Below are 17,332 nucleotides of genomic sequence, written 5' to 3'. Positions count from 1 at the left end.
CACTGTTGACTCATATTTAACTTGTGGTCCACTATAACCCCTAGATCCCTTTCTGCTGTAGTCCTTCCTAGACAGTCCTTTCCCATTCTGTATGTGTGACACTGATTGTTCCTTCCTAAGTTGAGCACTTTGCATTTGTCCTTATTAAACTTCATCCTGTTTACCTCAGCCCATTTCTCCAGTTTATCCAGATCCTTTTGAATTATGACCCTATCCTCCAAAGAAGTTGCAACCCCTCGCAGCTTGGTATCATCTGCAAACTTAATAGGTGTACTTTCTATGTCAATATCTAAATCGTTAGTGAAGATATTGAACAGAACCGGTCCTAAAACAGACCTCTGCGGAACCCCACTAGTTATACTTTTCCAGCAGGATTGAAAACCATTAACTACTCCTCTCTGGGTACGGTTATCCAGCCAGTTGTTCACCCACCTTATAGTAGCCCCATCTAAGATGTATTTGCATAGTTTACTGATAAGTATATTATGTGAGACCATGTCAAATGCTTTACTAAAGTCTAGGTATACCACATCCACCGCTTCTCCCTTATCCACAAGGCTCGTTATTCTATCAAAGAAAGCTATTAGATTGGTTTGACATGATCTGTTTTTAACAAAACCATGCTGGCTGTTCCCTAGCACCTTACCACCTTCCAAATGCTTGCAGATGATTTCTTTAATGACCTGCTCCATTATCTTTCCTGGCACAGAAGTTAAGCTGACTGGCCTGTAGTTTTCCAGGTTGTTATTCTTCCCCTTCTTATAAATGGGTACTATATTTGCCCTTTTCCAGTCTTCTGGAATCTCTCCTGTCTCCCATGATTTTCCAAAAATGATTGCTAAAGGCTCAGATACCTCTTCTATCAGCTCCTTGAGGATTCTAGGATGCATTTCATCAGGCCCTGGTGATTTGCAGGCATCTAATTTTTCTAAGTAAATTTTAATTTGTTCTTTTCTTATTTCAACTTCTAAACCTACCCATTTTTCACTAGCATTCTCTATGTCAGGCATTCCTTCAGATTTCTCAGTGAAGACCGAAACAAAGAAATCTTTAAACATCTCTGCCATTTCCAAATTCCCTGTCACTGTTTCTCCCTCCTCACTGACCAACGGCTCTACCCTCTCCTTGGTCTTCCTCTTGTTGCCAATGTATTTGTAAAAAGCCTTCTTGTTTCCCTTTATGCTTGTAGCTAGTTGGAGCTCATTTTGTGCCTTAGCCTTTCTAATCTTGCTCCTGCATGCTCGTGTTGTTTGCCTATATTCATCCTTTGTAATTTGTCCTAGTTTCCATTTCTTATACGATTCCTTTTTTATTTTGAGATCCTGCAAGATCTCCTGGTTAAGCCAAGGCAGTCTTTTGCCATGTTGTCTATCTTTCCTACGCAGCGGGATAGCTTGCTTTTGGGCCCTTAATAATGTCCCTTTGAAAAACTGCCAACTCTCCTCAGCCATTTTTCCCTTCAGTTTAGCTTCCCATGGGACCTTACCTACCAGCTGTCTGAGTTTACCAAAATCTGCCTTCCTGAAATCCATTATCTCTATTGTACTGTTTTCCCTTCTACCCTTCCTTAGAATTGTGAACTCTATGATTTCATGACCGCTTTCACCCAAGCATCCTTCCACTTTCAAATTCTCAATAATTTCCTCCCTATTTGTTAAAATTAGATCTAGAACAGCTTCCCGCCGGTAGCTTTTTCAACCTTTTGGAATAAAAAGTTGTCTGCAATGCAATCCAAGAATTTATTGAACAGTCTGTCCTCTGCTGTATTGGTTTCCCAACATATACCTGGATAGTTGAAGTCCCCCATCACCACCAAATTCTGGGCCCTGGATGATTTTGTTAGCTGTTTAAAGAGAGCCTCATCCACCTCTTCCACCTGGCTAGGGGGCCTGTAGTAGACTCTTAGTAGGACCTCATCCTTGTTTTTAACTCCTCTGAGTCTAACCCAGAGACTTTCAACCCATCCATCTCCTACATCCATCTCCACCTCTGTCAAGTGTGTACATTTTTAATATACAAGGCAACACCTCCTCCCTTCTTTCCCTGCCTGTCCTTCCTAAGCAGGCTGTACCCTTCAATACCAACATTCCAATCATGAGTATTATCCCACCAAGTTTCTGTGATGCCAACAATATCATAGTTGTATTCATTTATTAGTACTTCCAATTCTTCTTGTTTATTTCCCATACTTCTTGCATTTGTATATAGGCATCTCAGACATTGATTTGGTCTTGCCTCCCAGTTTTGCCCTGGCCCTCGTTTTACTCTCCCAGTGTAGTCCATACTCCCTCCCATGTCAAGTTCATCTCCCAGGTATCCATGCTGTCCACTTACCTGCAGGCTTTGCTCCCCTGCCCCCATCGAACCTAGCTTAAAGCCCTCCTCACTAGGTTAGCCAGCCTGTGTCCGAATATGGTCTTCCCCTTCCTCGAAAGGTGAATGCCATCTCTACCTAGCAGTCCTTCCCGGAAAAGAATCCCGTGGTCAAAGAAACCAAAGCCTTCCTGGCGACACCATCTACGCAACCAAGCATTCACCTCTAGGATACACCTGTCTCTGCCTGGGCCCCTACCTCTAACAGGCAGGATTGAAGAGAATACCACCTGCGCCCCAAACTCCCTGACCCGTGCCCCCAGAGCCCTGAAGTCACTCTTGACCTGCTCAGCGTCACACCTCGCAGTGTCATTAGTGCCCACATGGATGAGAAGCATGGGATAGTAGTCAGAGGGCCGGATAATCCTCGACAATGCCTGTGTAATGTCTCGGATACAGGCCCCTGGCAGGCAGCACACCTCCCAAGATGAAATGTCAGGGTGGCAGATGGGCGCCTCCGTCCCCCTCGGAAGAGGGTCTCTACGTTTCCTTCTTGCAGGGGTGGCAGTAGACTTCCTAGCCTTGGGGGTACGAGGCTTCTCCTCTTAAGTTTGACAAACAGAGTGAGGGTAATGGAGGAGTAATCTAGTGTTGCATCAGGAAAAGTGCCACTGGATTTTTGTCAGATATTAAGGGAAAGAATGCTTCTAAGTTAGGAGTCCCACCCCTGCCACCTCAGTGAGTGCAGTGGTTCCTGCTGCTGCCCCACACCAGGCCTTCCATAATCCCCGAAGCCACATCCCTCGGGAGGAGGGGCTCGGTGGTGGGAAGAAGACAGGAACGAATAGGGTTTGGGGGACAGGTGCAGCCTCCCAAGACCCAGGGGCTCCTGGTTCAGATTCTGAAACTAAGGCCATAGATGGTCCATGAGCTGTGAGCTTTAGACTTCTCTACATCTTGAGAAGGAAAGGATTTAAGTTGCCTTTTCTCCATAAACATGGGACATTGAGCAGATCAAGTTCAGAGAACATCAAATGATGTGAGATCACATACCTATGCTTGCCAGGTGCCCAGTTTTCAACCAGAATACTTGGTTGTAAAGGGAACCTCGTGGCTGCAGTCAACATGGCTAACTGAGCCATTAAAAGTACAGTTGGTGTGGGACTACCAGGCTCCCTGCCTGGTTCCATGTAGATCCCTGGAAGTGGTGGCATGTTGCTCAGCTCCTAGGTGGAGGGATGGCCGGCAGGCCTCCATGACAATGCAAACTGTGGGGTCAGTTACTGCAGGTGAAGGCAATGCACAAAGCCGCCAGGCCTTACCTCTACAGAGCAGCTGAGAGATGTGTTGCCACTTGCAAGGAGCCACCTGAGGTGGCAGTCATCAAGAGCTCGCACTGTGGAACCACCCCCCACACCCAAACTCTTTTTTCCCCAGCCCTGAGCCCCTTCTTAGAGCTTGCATCCCAAATCCCCTTCTGTGCCCCATCTCCATGATCCACACTCCAAACCCCTTGACCCAGCCTGGAGCTACTTCCTATACCCCAGACCACTCTGTCCTGACCCCACTTCAGAGCCCACCACTCCCATCCAAACCACAATCCCCTGCCCTAGCCCAGATTTCCCTCCCACACCTAAACCCCTTATTAATGGCCCCAGCTCAGAGCCCATACCCAAACCCCTTTCTCTAGCTTGGAACATTCTCCGACTCTCTGAACCCAATGGCCCCAGCTCAGAGCCCTCTTCTGCACTCCAAACCCTTTATCCCTGGCCCCAAGCTGGAGCCTGTCTGCTTCTTCCACACCTCAAGCCACTGCCCCAGCCTAGTGAAAGTATGGTTGGGGAAGAGTGAGCAACAGAGGGGGGGAGGGGGATGGAGTGAGTTGGGGGGGAAAAGCCTTGGAGTGAGGCAAGAACGTTCGGTTTTGTACAGCTAGAAAGTTGGCAACACTACACGTAACTAGCATTTTTTCATGTAAATACCTGGGCTTCATGTAACGAAGAAATACACCCCTTCCTTCCCCTGTATTGACATTGTACACTCGTGGACATAACATCTTTGCATTCATGTACCATGTTCTGCTGCTGCGTTCAATGGCTTCATTGTGATGGTCAGAAGACACATGTCGGAAGTTTATGAAGGAAGGAAATAAATCGGTAGTTGTGATTGGAAGAAATCTGTGCGGGAAGACAGACAAAAGCGTTTAATAATGTAAGCCTCATTTTGTTTATATTCTAATTGGAAGAGACGTGCATTAATTTGGAAGTTATACAATCAAAGGGATCCCCTTTTTTTTTTTTTTTTTAAAGGTATAGCAGAACTTTGCTAGTCCACACAATTTGATTCTTACAGATATGACCCCTTTCTCAACAAAGATTACAAATACTTTAGTGAGGTCTCATTTAAAACCTCACAACTTTTCCAAAGTGTACTAAAGGAAAAAATATAACTTACAGAACTAAACCATCATTGTCAAATGAATAAAGTACATTTAGTGGTGTGCTAGCCTTGACTTTTTAAAAAATTCAAATACTAAATCAAAAAGTCCAGTAACTCGCAGTAAGCTTGATTCTGTTTTTCACGTCCAGCACAGTGCTTAACTAGTTCCTCTTTTTGATCTTTTTTGAAAAGTTTACTTGTCTTCTCACTGAGAATTTCGTTATTTGCATTGTAGTAATGAATAAATGTCTGTTATGTGCACAATTCTGTAAAGTACCATGATGAGATCGGAGATTCAGTGACTATTAAATTACACATAAGTTCTCTACCTACATTAGCTGCTTGGAAAGTCCGGTTAACTTCATAGCTGTAAATGGTTCACAAATTACTTCATAGTCAAGCAAGAGTTCTTCAAGTGCAATTCTACCCTGAAAATTGGTCAGTCAAAAATTATACCACTTTACTGAGTCAATTTGTTTTCTTATATATTGTATTGCTTATATATTGATGTATTTTGCTTGTTATCCAGGCTTCTTTTAAAATAACTCATTGTTGACACTGTAGAGTGAATATGGCTCTGGGAGTTTGAGCTGAATTTTGTTATCAGTTGTGCACCTTTGGTAGACTGGTAAATTGTCCTGTTGGAGAAGCTGTATCGTTGAAAGAACCTGTCTTAATTTGCAATTTCTAGGTGGAGTTTGCAGGGTCAGTAGTTTAAAGGCAAAATGGTAAGTAATGAAAAACAAATGTAACAATATAATGGGTTTTATTTTATAACCTTGAAAAGAGACTGCGATATTGAGAACACATTAGAGTCCCTTGAAGTAGTAGCTTTTAAAAGTGTAATCTGTGGCTAAGTATAGATCCTTTTTCCCCCAGTGTCTTGCATCTATCTTCAGAAATATTAAGTATCAAAGTAAAGTGACAAAAATGACAGAGTTCTGGCTTATTTCCGCTCCTGGAGAGAAAACATGTCAACAGACATGGGAGAAATTACATGCTGCAACTACAAAAAATAATAATCTCTCCACCAATTCAAAGTTCAACATACCTGACTTAAAGGTACGCAAATATTCTGTCACATTTCCTAAAATGTTCATATTTTCTTTATTGAATTCAGGATGCTTCTGCTACAAAATCCGAGTGAACTTTTGTGTTTTTAATTAGTTAATTATTAGTGGTTTGAACAGTGGAACTTTAATTTTAATGAAGAAAATTACAGATTGAGAAGTTTCTGTAGACCTGAACCCTAGAAATAAATTCACTTAGAGAAAATACTGAAAAATCACTTTTTCTATTTAACGTATGCTGAGTTCTGTTTACTCTATAAAGCTTGAAGATACAATAATCACAATACTTGCATTTTAGATCTGGTAACTGCTGTAGAAGAAATAATGTTGAAACCATGAGTTAGTAGTTAAATTAAGAAGATGTGTGTATATATTTGATTAACTACTATTTTGTAGTTTGAGTTATCTGATAAGGCTTACTGTGGTCCCCTCTTGAGTTGTCTTTTACCTGAGATGCCATTAAATGGCTCAGTTAAAACTGCAATCTTTCAGTCAGAGCAGAGCCTATATCCAGGCACAACACTTCCTTCTTCAGTACAGATGGTGCTGCTTCAATACCAAGATTTTCCATGGAAAAATTATTCCTGGGGGCATTCTGCACCTTTTCCTCAAATCTGCACACGCTAACTTAAAATTCTGCATTTTTTGTCAAAATAAAGCTATTGCACTAGTTTCAATTATTTTGGTAGTCTGTTTTGAAATACCTACTGGCAAGTATTTCCAACAACACAGACAGAAGAAAAATCCTGGATTTTTTTTTTGGTGGGGGGAGGGGGACAAATTAATTCCTTACTAGGCATATTTATACAGAACATTGAATAATTCATTTAATCTACAATACAGAGAAATGTATTTACTGCACTCAGAATTAGAGCAAAGTTTTGGTGGAGCAAAGGTAATGCAGAAGCTAAGGGAAGGGGAAAATAATTGCTGGGAAGGGGCCTGGGAGTGAACCTGGAGGGTTGTTGGCTATGGGTAGGAGAAATATGGAACAGTTTTTGGAAGGTAGGGAGGGCTTGTTAAGGAGTTGGGGAGTGTCCTCTAGGCAGAACCTCGCTCATAGTCTCTACCATTCAACCAGGGACATCTGCTTTGCCCCCATGTGTTCCTGCAACCCCCGTGTATTCAGCTCCTGGTTCAGTGCTATCATCCCACTACCTCCTGAGCCTGTACCCCAGTCTGTCACTCTTACTAGCTTTTCTGAATCCCATTGTGTGACCCCTGCCCCAGCAGCCCTGCATGTCTCACTCTGTCCATTCCAGGTCTCATCACCTGGCCCCACAGTGAGAAATACAGCTTCTCTGCGGGATGACTTCTCCTCTTGTGGTGCCACAGCAGCCCATGGTGTGGGCAAAAAGTGTAATTGCAGCATCTCATCAGAATCTCTTTATTCTGTGTATGGAGGAGGGGAGCAAGCTGTGGAGGGGACTTAGTTTCTGCATATGCAGAATGATTCCCCCAGGAATTAAGTAAAATGTGAGACTGTGGATACCATTGCAAGGAAAAGGAAACCTGGAAAACAGTTGCTCTTGAATTGGATTCACTTCTTCCTGTCCATCTGAGGTGGGAACCTGTGAATTAAATTAGAAAAAAAAGCACACCATGGTGTCAGGAACACTAAGAACTAACAAGTCCAAGATAACTATTGAGAGTAGAAAAATCCACCAGAGGGAAAGAAGGAAAAGAAAAACAAGAAGGGAGGAAAATCTGCCTGTCACTGGAATGATTCCTAGCCAGGAGGCCCGATCCTTCCCACCTGCTACCTGTCACTATCTGTGGCAGTTAGCCAGAGGGCAAAAAGCTCCAGCACCCACCTGGTGGTGAAATTCTCAGGAGTCTCCAGCTGGTATAATTAAAAGCACCTCTTGAAATGGTCTGTGTCGGGGGTGAGCAAGATGTGGCATACCCTGCCAGGACCCTCAGGCAGGCTCGCCACCAGCTGCAGCCCCAGGCCACTCAAAGCAGTTGCTGCTCCATGTGCCTCTAGGCACCATGCACTATTTGCAGAGGCGGAGGGAAGAGAGTATTTGTGGAACGCTCCCTCCCCCAGCACAATCATTGCAGAAAACTGACCAGTGGAAGCTATGGTGAATGTGCAGGGGGTGGCGGCAGCACCAAGTATATTTTCCACTCCACACACTGGGCATGTGGTGCAGAGGCACACAGAGCAGCCAGCCACTTTGAGTGGCTTGGGGATGTGGCAGGCAGGCAGTGTGCCTGAGGGTCCTGCTGGGCTGCTGGCTGGGATCTGCTTAGGTAAGCATCTCCTGGCTAGAGGTTGCATCTGGCACTCCCTGCCCCAGGTCACAACTCCCTCCCAGATACTGCACTGCCTCCTACATGCCTTCCTCAGGTCAGAATTTTCTCCTGCATCCATACCCCCTCCCAGACCCTGCACCCTCATCCCCTGCCACAGATCACAACATCCTCCTGCACCCAGACTCCCTCTCAGACCCCACACCTTCTCCTGCACCACAGTCCCCTATGCCAAGCCCCCTTCTGCACCAAACCTCTGCCCTAATCCTTGCACCCCCACCACTGCAAATTGTGTCCCTTGACCATCTACCAAAATCTTGGAGTTGCACCCTGCCCCCAATCAAATATGGAATGGGGTTTTGGGGAGGTAAGGAGAGAGAGAAACAGAACCTTCAGTTTCTAATTCTTATGTACACCATATCACTAGAAGTTTTGTTCTTCTGGCTTATACGTTGTGTGGACGAAGGGACCAAACTCAACTGCAGAGGGAGAATCAATAAGTTTGCATGACACAAAATATCACCATATGTTCTTGAGATTTCTACTTTGAGGCCAAAATTTCATTAATCATTCACTTTGAGATTTTTGGCTGTATAGGAACCTGTCAGTACCAGGAATTAGAATGTGAAGCATCCATTTTCCCTCCCTAGCCCTCAAGACAAGAACAGGCTACAGGGATGTACTCAAAACTGCAGCCTATTATATATTCTATATATGTATATGTACACACCCACCCATGTGAGTGCATAGAGCAGAAAGCTGTTTGATTTAGAGCTTTCAACGTCTGAAGTTAAAAATTGTCTAGATAAAGATTTGTAATATACCTTTATTTAACTTTCAGTATAACAAAATTGCTGCACTTACATATGGCTTTAAAGGTCCTAAACTTAGTTCTGATTCTTTGTAAAACATTGTTTCTTTATGTGAACCACATGTACCAGTGCACATCAAGAGTACACCGAAAAAAACTATTGTACATGTTTACTCCCAAAAAAGAAAATTCCTTCAATTTCTGTGTGGCACGTTTGAGGAAACCTAACAGTATGTGAGATTCCAAGGGCTTCCTGTAACTTAAACATCAGGTGCTTAGCACCCGAACTATTTGGTATAATCCACACGTACTTAAACAATATTTGAATCTAAAATGGTAAAGTTTTTGTCCCGCAAAAATAAATGTGCAAAAGTGGCTGTAGATATCTTCTCTCTGAAAAGGAAAAGAAGACAAATGCTTTTGGAGGGTGGCAGAAATAAGAACCAATCTTAAAAACTACTTTACTATAATCTTGCCACTTATTTGAATAACAAGCATATCCAGAAGTGTTATAATTAATAGCAACGAATCTTGGAAAGGGTGTTCAGCCTCTTGCTTCAGGACTTACTTAAATTGGTTGAGACCTTCTCTGTGGGTGGCAAATTATCTTACATCTGTCACATGCTTTCATTGTAGCAGCTGATATTAGCCACCCTCAGAGATGGGATCCTGGACTAGTTGAATGTCAGGTGTGATTCAGACTGTTTCCACATGCAGAACTCAAAAAGACTTCAGCAAATCACTTGGGATAAATAACAGTTAACTTTTGAATATCCATGAATATTATCAAGGGATCTTGGAGGGGCAGGGTGCAGAAAGTCCTGTTCATAGCAGACATCATTAAGTCCCGTCTAAGACGGTGCAAATTTAGAAAGCAATTTGCGTCCAAAGTTTGATCGGTGTAATTCCTGTTAGTCAGTGGTGGTTATTAACTTCAGACCTTTTGTACTGATTTGAATCCGCAAGGTCTTGGTTTGCAAAAAGCACATAACAATTTTCTTGTTTAGCAGTAAAGTACTTGTTCTCTGAAACTTAACTTGAACCTAAAATCAATTAATAATCTTAAATTCTGTATTTTTTCTCTTCTAGGTTGGAACACTGGATATTTTAGTTGGTTTGTCAGATGAGCTGGCTAAGTTGGATGCATTTGTGGAGGGGTAATTATGTGTATATATTGTATGTTTGATGTTCAGTCTTCATAATGACTCCATAGTCAGTTTTTCAGCAGATTGACCCAAACTTTGTCTAACCTTACACAAGCTTTTTACAGAAAGTGATCTAAACATGTTTAAGATTATCTTTTGCTAATTAAAAATGGTTTTTTTTGTGGTAGTGCTGTGTGCTGCCAAATTCAGGAGAAATGTGTTCAGATCTTGGCTTAAGAATCACAAGCAGTGATAGTGAGTGTGACTGGTTTTCCTGGCATGCAGCCTGCAACTGGAGTACTGCTGAGCCCTGTGGTTTACCTGCCTGGGCTCCTGCTCAATCTCTGACATAGTGACAAGGTACAAACCTCTCAAAGTACTGCGCTTACACAGACATCCATAGGCAAGGACACACTCAGCTGAGTTACATGAAAGCTTCTCCTGGCCACTCACATGCTAACAATAGAGAGGCACCGGCCAATTCTCCCAGCTACCTACTCTAGATACCCGGGCCTGTCGCATGTTTGACTAGTGTAAGTTTATTACCCAGTGCCCCATTCCCTCAATGTGACAAGGATGTGCACCATCTTTTGTACACTGAGCAGAGGTTTCCCCACCACTTGAAGCACAACACACTGGTTTATGTAAAATACCAAACATGTTTAACTACAGAAAGGCCTGACTAGTCAACTGACTGACTAGTTGTGGTGCTGATGTTTTCCTTAGCAAATCCAAATTTGCTTGTGATATTTTATTTTACAGATTGCTAGGTATAGACTTACTTGTGTGTTTGTTGAAGACTGAGGTGATTTAGGTGCAGGGGAAGTATCAGTAGCCGGGGAAGCATAATTGTGCTTTTTACAACACAGAGCTAAATAAGCACAACTCCTTTTCCTCTCAGAGCATTATGTTCACAGTGACCTTGCTAAACCCGAGTGTGTCTTACTGATACAGATAGGCCTGCCAACCCGCTGACAGGGGGTGGGCAAAGTTAGCGGTTGCCCCCAAGGATTGGCATTTCCAAGGGGCCTGGTGTTGCAGCTGCTGTGCCAACAGCTCTGAGGGAGCAGGGATGGGGGGCATGGTTGATTTCCATAAGCCCCACTCTTGACCGTTCACTTCCAAGGCAGGGAGTGGCTCCCCACGTGACTTTGCCCTGTGGTCTGTGGCGGTTGTTGACACCGCAGGACTACAGACCTAGCAAGGCATTCAATAGAGATGATTGTTATCTTATCCAAGTCTAAAATTATCAGTTAAGAGTTTGATGATGCAAATCAGGTTTCTTAACTGTCTGAGTATTCCAGGGAGGGAAGGTAAAATGATTAGCAGTGGGATAACTACTTGTTGGAAAGCTTTAAAACAAAAAGCAAGTAGTCCTTTTTTAGATTTGTTACAGTAAATGATTGGAATACTGTTAATTTAGGATTCTTAAGCCACTGGACTCAGGAGATTTTGTGTTCTCTTGCCTCATCCACAGTCTGTCTTTGCACCTTTGGTAATTCATTTAGGCCTTGTCTACACTTAACACTTAGGTTGGCAACTCTTTTGGTGCACAGGGGAATGGAAAACTACAGCCCTTAACATGATACTTTATGCTCAGGGAGGTGGAGTGCTGATATTGACATAAAATCCATTCTGTCACCGTAATCTGCATCTGTGCCACAGAGTTACAGCAGTATGGTAGACATGTTTTTAACTTTCCTTGTGTTAAATAGGGTTAATCATGCTCCCAACCTCACAGGGTGTTTCGAGATCTGTGATCAGATATTTTCAGAGGAGCCTAATGGAAGCAGGCATCCAGAGCCCAGTGACTATAAATAGGGTTTGGGCACCTAATACCCTGGGACTCTAGAAGGTAGCCACACTACAGTGACAGTCACCTAGCAAAGATGATAAACAAAACAGATGTGCTGACAGCTGTTGGAAAGATGGCTTCCTGCAAATACATAATTTCTGTAACATGAGGCTTCAGGAGTGCAACTTAAAATTTAAGTTTGATATGATTGATCTGAAATACATGGAGAATAAATTGTCTGTGACTCAGTGGAACTAATGTAACAGATTCTCTTGTAAAATGGATGTGCTTTCTTCATTCTCAAAGTGTTCATTTTGTTGCTCTATCTTGGTTCTCCAGAGTGGTCAAGAAGGTGGCCCAGTACATGGCTGATGTTTTAGAAGACAGTAAAGATAAAGTTCAGGAAAATCTATTGGCTAATGGAGGTAAAGTGTTAACTTGATTCTCTCCAGTGTTTCAGAATTTGCTGCTTTTTCCCCTCTCCCTTCAGACTTAACAGATCACGTAAAGAAGCAGACTGAGAACTTTTGTTTAAACATGAAATGCTTTCATCTTTCTCTTGCGTAAGTCACTTATGTAGAAAGGGATAATACCGCCAATAGTGGGTAGGAAACATAGGTACAGATCTACGTGTTAAATGTCCATTTCCAAGAAATGCCTTTAGTTCCCTTTGGGTACTGTGGTTTTACAAGTCTACGGCTGTGTCTACACTAGCCCAAAACTTCAAAATGGCCATGCAAATGGCCATTTTGAAGTTTACTAATGAAGCGCTGAAATACATATTCAGCGCCTCATTAGCATGCCGGCAGCTGCAAAGCTTTGAAATTGACGCGTCTCGTCCAGACAGGGCTCCTTTTTGAAAGGACCCCAGCAACTTTGAAATTCCCTTATTCCTATCTGATGTTAGGAATAAGGGGATTTTGAAGTTGCCGAGGTCCTTTTGAAAAGGAGCCCCCTTTGGATGAGCCGTGAAGCAGCGAGCCACATAAATTTCGAAGTGTCACGGCTGCCGGCATGCTAATGAGGCGCTGAATATGTATTTCAGCGCTTCATTAGTAAACTTCGAAATGGCCATTTGCATGGCCATTTTGAAGTTTTGGGCTAGTGTAGACACAGCCTACCTGTTTAAAGTCCAATTATTGTCATTCCTTGCACAGATCTTTAAAGATTTTGTTGGGGTGAAATATTCCATCAATAAATTGTTTTCGTATATTGGGCTATTCGAATACTGCCTACTACGAGCTTCAGACAGACTGGCTGAGAATCTCTACCTACCCTCAAGTCACTTGTCAAGTTACATTTTATCAGGCTGATTCTCTCTTAGAAAGAGAAGATTGGCCATTGCAGAACACGGTGCTGAGCCCTCGTGTCAGCATTCTATCACCAAGTAATATGTCTGAAAAATATTTACTATTGTCTGGTATTGATATGAAAGACAGATACAAAATTTAGTTAAAATAACTGCTGAAGTAATGCTCCCCACCAAAAAAATGATTAATGCTTATCTATGTATAAACTGCCCCCCCGGACCTATGCACTTGATTCTATCAGAGAGCCAAGTTAACTTTGAAATTCAAGAAGTAGTTATGGGAAAATCAAGACTTGAATGCCATAGGTTGGGGTGGCCAAACTGACTGACCCTCTGAGCCACGTACAATAATCTTCAGGGATTTGAGAACTTGATGTGCCTCCCAGGGCTCAGGACTTCAATTTTGCTCTGGCTGAAGCCCGGAGTCCCAGCAGGCACCTCCTGTGGGTTGCAGCTCTGAGACCTCCCTGGCCCACTTCAGGGCAGAGACCCCTTGCTCCATCACCCTGCTGTAGGGTGGAAGCCCGAACCTCACTCCATCCCTGTCTGGTAGGTTGAGAAGTGGGGGAGGGTGTGAAAGGGCTAAGTGAGCCACACTTCAACTCTAAAGGAGCCGCATGCAGCTCCTGAGCTGCAGTTTGACTGCCCCAGCCATCGATGGTAGGCAGACATACTATGTATGTCTTCATCACTTTGCTGCTTCTCAGGGTTAACATTTCTACAATTTTAAGGCTTTGTAGGAGTCAATAGCTGAAGGCAAAACTCCCAGCTTACACTTCTATAACTTTTTAGCTATAGGGTATTAGGAGACATCCTAATATAAGCCTAAATAAAAGGGACAATATATTTGGAAGTCTACAGTCTTTCTTGGTATCTTTTATGGAGTCAGAAACAGTACTGTTTGGGGAAAAAAGTAAAGTTGCACAGTCTATTATCAAACTTAACATATTCCTTTCTTCACATTTTAGTTGACTTGGTTACTTATATAACAAGGTTCCAGTGGGATATGGCCAAGTATCCAATCAAGCAGTCCCTGAAGAATATTTCAGAAATTATTGCAAAGGTAAGATTGCATGTAATTCAAACTACATATATATTGTGTTGCTCTCATCCTTGATGCAACAATTTAGTTTGGCGGTGATTCGCAGTTGATCCCACTCTGGGCTACATATGAAATGGGAGATTTCTCAAGGTTCACCCCCTCCATCTATCACTAGTTCTGTGACAACTATAGTATTTGGCTACAGCAAAAAATAGATTATTAAGATCATACATAAATAAAACTTGCTTCTGTGCTATGCATTTGGCAGGTTGGTTTGTGTCTTATTTGGTATCTGTGTTCTTTTTCTTCCTCACCCAAATCTGTTCTCTCACCTGGTGTAATCTCATGGATTTCAGTGAGATTACACAGGCCAGGGTATTTTGCGGGATGTTTCCATTCTTTTGTGTGGTGTCTGAACTGGCTGATCATGGAATTTGCACAAAAGAAAATCCAGAAAACAGAAGCAGCTGTATATGGCACATAGAATCATAGAACAATAGAGCTGGAAGAGACCTAAACAAGCCATTGAGTACAGCCCCTTGCTCTAAGCAGCGCCAAACCCATCAGATCAGCCTAGCCAGGGCTTTGTCGAGGCGAGACTTAAATACCTCCAGGGATGGAGACTCCACTACTTCCCTGGGTAGACCATTCCAATGCTTCACCACCCTCCTAGTGAAAAAGTTTTTCCTAATGTTCAACCTGGACCTTCCCAACCGCAACTTGAGACCATTGTACCGTGTTTTGCCATCCATGACCACTGTGAACAGCCTCTCTCCAGCCTCTTTGCAACCTCCCTTCAGTAAGTTGAAGGCTGTTATCAAGTCCCCCCGCTCAGCCTTCTATTCTGCAGACTAAACAGTCCCAGTTCCCTCAACCTTTCTTCATAAGTCATATGCTCTATTCCCCTAATTATTTTGGTCGCCCTCTGCTGGACCATCCCCAGTGTATCCACATCCTTCCTATAATTGGGAGCCGAGAGCTGGACACAGTACTCCAGATGTGGCTTCACCAAAGCCGAATAAAAAGGAACAATCACTTCTCTGGATCTACTGGCAACGCTCCTCTTGATGCAACCTAATATGCCATTAGCCTTCCTGGCTACAATGGCACACTGTTGACTCATGTCCAGCTTCTCTACAACTCCCAGGTCCTTTTCTGTAGAACTATTACTGAGCCAGTCGGACCCCAGCCTGTAACAATGCTTGGGATTCTTCCGGCCCAAGTGCAGGACTCTGCACTTGTCCTTGTTGAACCTCATCAGATTTCTTGCGGCCCAGTCTTCCAATTTGTCTAAGTCACTCTGGACCCTGTCCCTACCCTCCAGCATATCTACCTCTCCACGTAGCTTAATGTCATCCGCAAACTTGTTGAGGGTGCAATCCAGCCCCTCATCCAGGTCATTGATAAATATGTTGAACAGAACAGGACCCAGAACCGAACCTTGGGGCACTCCACTAGAAACCGACTGCCATCCCGACTTGGAGCCGTTGATCCCTACCTGCTGGGTCCAACCTTCTGGCCAGCTTTCTATCCATCTTACCGTCCATTTATCCAATCCACATTCCTTTAACTTGCTGACAAGAATGTTGTGGGAGACCGTATCGAAAGCTTTGCTAAAGTAAAGATAAATCACATCCATTGATTTTCCCCTATCCACAGAGGGAGTTATCTCACTGTAGAAACTAATCAGATTGGTCAGACATGACTTGCCCTTCATGAATCCATGCTGACTATTCCTGATCACTTTCCCCTCCTCCAAGTGCCTCAAAATGACTACCTTGAGGAGCGCCTCCATGATTTTTCCAGGGACTGATCTAAGACTGACTGGCCTATAGTTCCCTGGATCATCCTTTTTTTTTAAAAATGGGCACTACATTTGCCTTTTTCCAATCATCCAGGATCTCTCCCGATCTCTACGACTTTTCAAAGATAAGGGCCAAGGGCTTGTCAACGACACATGCCAACTCTCTCAGAACCCTTGGATGAATTAGGTCCAGGCCCATGGATTTATATACATTTAGCTTTTTTAGATAGCTCCTAACCTGTTCTTTCCCCACCAAAGGCTGTCCACCTTCATCCCACAATGCATCACTTATTGCATTAGTCCAGGAGCTGTCCTCGTCCGTGAAGACAGAGGCAAAGAAAGCATTAAGTACTTCAACTTTCCCGACATCATCTGTCACTGGGTTACCTCCCTCATCCAATAGGGGCCCCCACGCCGTCTCTGATCACCTTCTTCTTGCTAACATGCCTGTAGAAACTTTTCTTGTTATCCTTCACATTCCTTGTGAGTCGCAATTCCAGTTGTGCTTTCGCCTTCCTGATAACTGCCCTACATGCCTTTATATCCCTCCCTAGACATCTGTTCAAGTTTCCAGTTTTTGTGAGCTCCCTTTTTGTGTCTGTTTTCCAAGGATTTCCCCAGTAAGCCAGTCTGGTCTCCTACCATATTTACTTCTCTTGCTGCGCATCGGGAGGGTTTCTTTCTGTGCCTTCAATAGGGCTTCCTTAAAATACTGCCAGTTTTCCTGGACTCCTCTTCCCTTGATGGTAGCATCCCAGGAGATTCTGCCCATCAGGTTCCTGAAGGAGTCAAAGTCTGCTTTTCTGAAGTCCAGGGTGTGTAATTTGGTGCTCTCTTTCCTTCCTTTGCTCAGGATCCTGAAGTCTACCATCTCATGATCACTGCTTCCCCGGTTGTCACCCACCTCTACCTTCCCTATTAGTTCCTCCCTGTTTGTCAGCAGCATGTTGAGCTACGCACCACCTCTGGTCGGGTCCTTAAGCACTTGTACCAAGAAGTGATCCCCAGCATTCTCCAGAAATTTCCTGGGCTGCTTGTGTACTGCCATATTTGTCTCCCAACAGATGTCAGAGTAATGAAGTCCCCCACAATAACAAGAGCCCGCGATCCGGTAACTTCTCTCAGTTGTCCAGAAAAAGCCTCGTCTACCTCATCATCCTGATTTGGTGGCCTGTAGCAGACACCAACCACCACATCTCCAGTGCTGCCTACACCACTAAGCTTGACCCATAGATTCTCAACAGGCTTTTCTCCCTCTATGTACTGGAGTTCCAAGCAATCCTAGTGCTCTCTTACATACAGTGCAACTCCTCCTCCTTTTCTCCCTTGCCTGTTCTTCCCGAACAGT

At 43.6% G+C, this 17,332-nt stretch overlaps 1 protein-coding gene across 2 annotated transcripts in view; it reads left to right on the top strand.

The window, feature by feature from the left end:
* The window catches only part of ATP6V1C1 (ATPase H+ transporting V1 subunit C1), a 51,885-nt gene that overhangs the window by 10,544 nt on the left and 24,009 nt on the right, over positions 1-17,332 (top strand). The window contains exons 2-6 of one of the 2 annotated variants that reach the window (XM_074985665.1): positions 4,429-4,524; positions 5,632-5,814; positions 9,979-10,046; positions 12,169-12,254; positions 14,107-14,201. In XM_074985665.1, coding sequence (XP_074841766.1) covers positions 5,683-5,814; positions 9,979-10,046; positions 12,169-12,254; positions 14,107-14,201 — 381 coding nt within the window. In that variant the 5' untranslated portion in view covers positions 4,429-4,524; positions 5,632-5,682. The remainder of the gene's footprint in view (positions 1-4,428; positions 4,525-5,631; positions 5,815-9,978; positions 10,047-12,168; positions 12,255-14,106; positions 14,202-17,332) is intronic. The other variant, XM_074985664.1, reaches the window with a different exon arrangement.

This window comes from Carettochelys insculpta, chromosome 2, assembly GCF_033958435.1.
Source record: "Carettochelys insculpta isolate YL-2023 chromosome 2, ASM3395843v1, whole genome shotgun sequence".
Lineage (NCBI taxonomy): Eukaryota > Metazoa > Chordata > Testudines > Carettochelyidae > Carettochelys > Carettochelys insculpta.
This window is presented reverse-complemented; position numbering and strand designations above follow the sequence as displayed.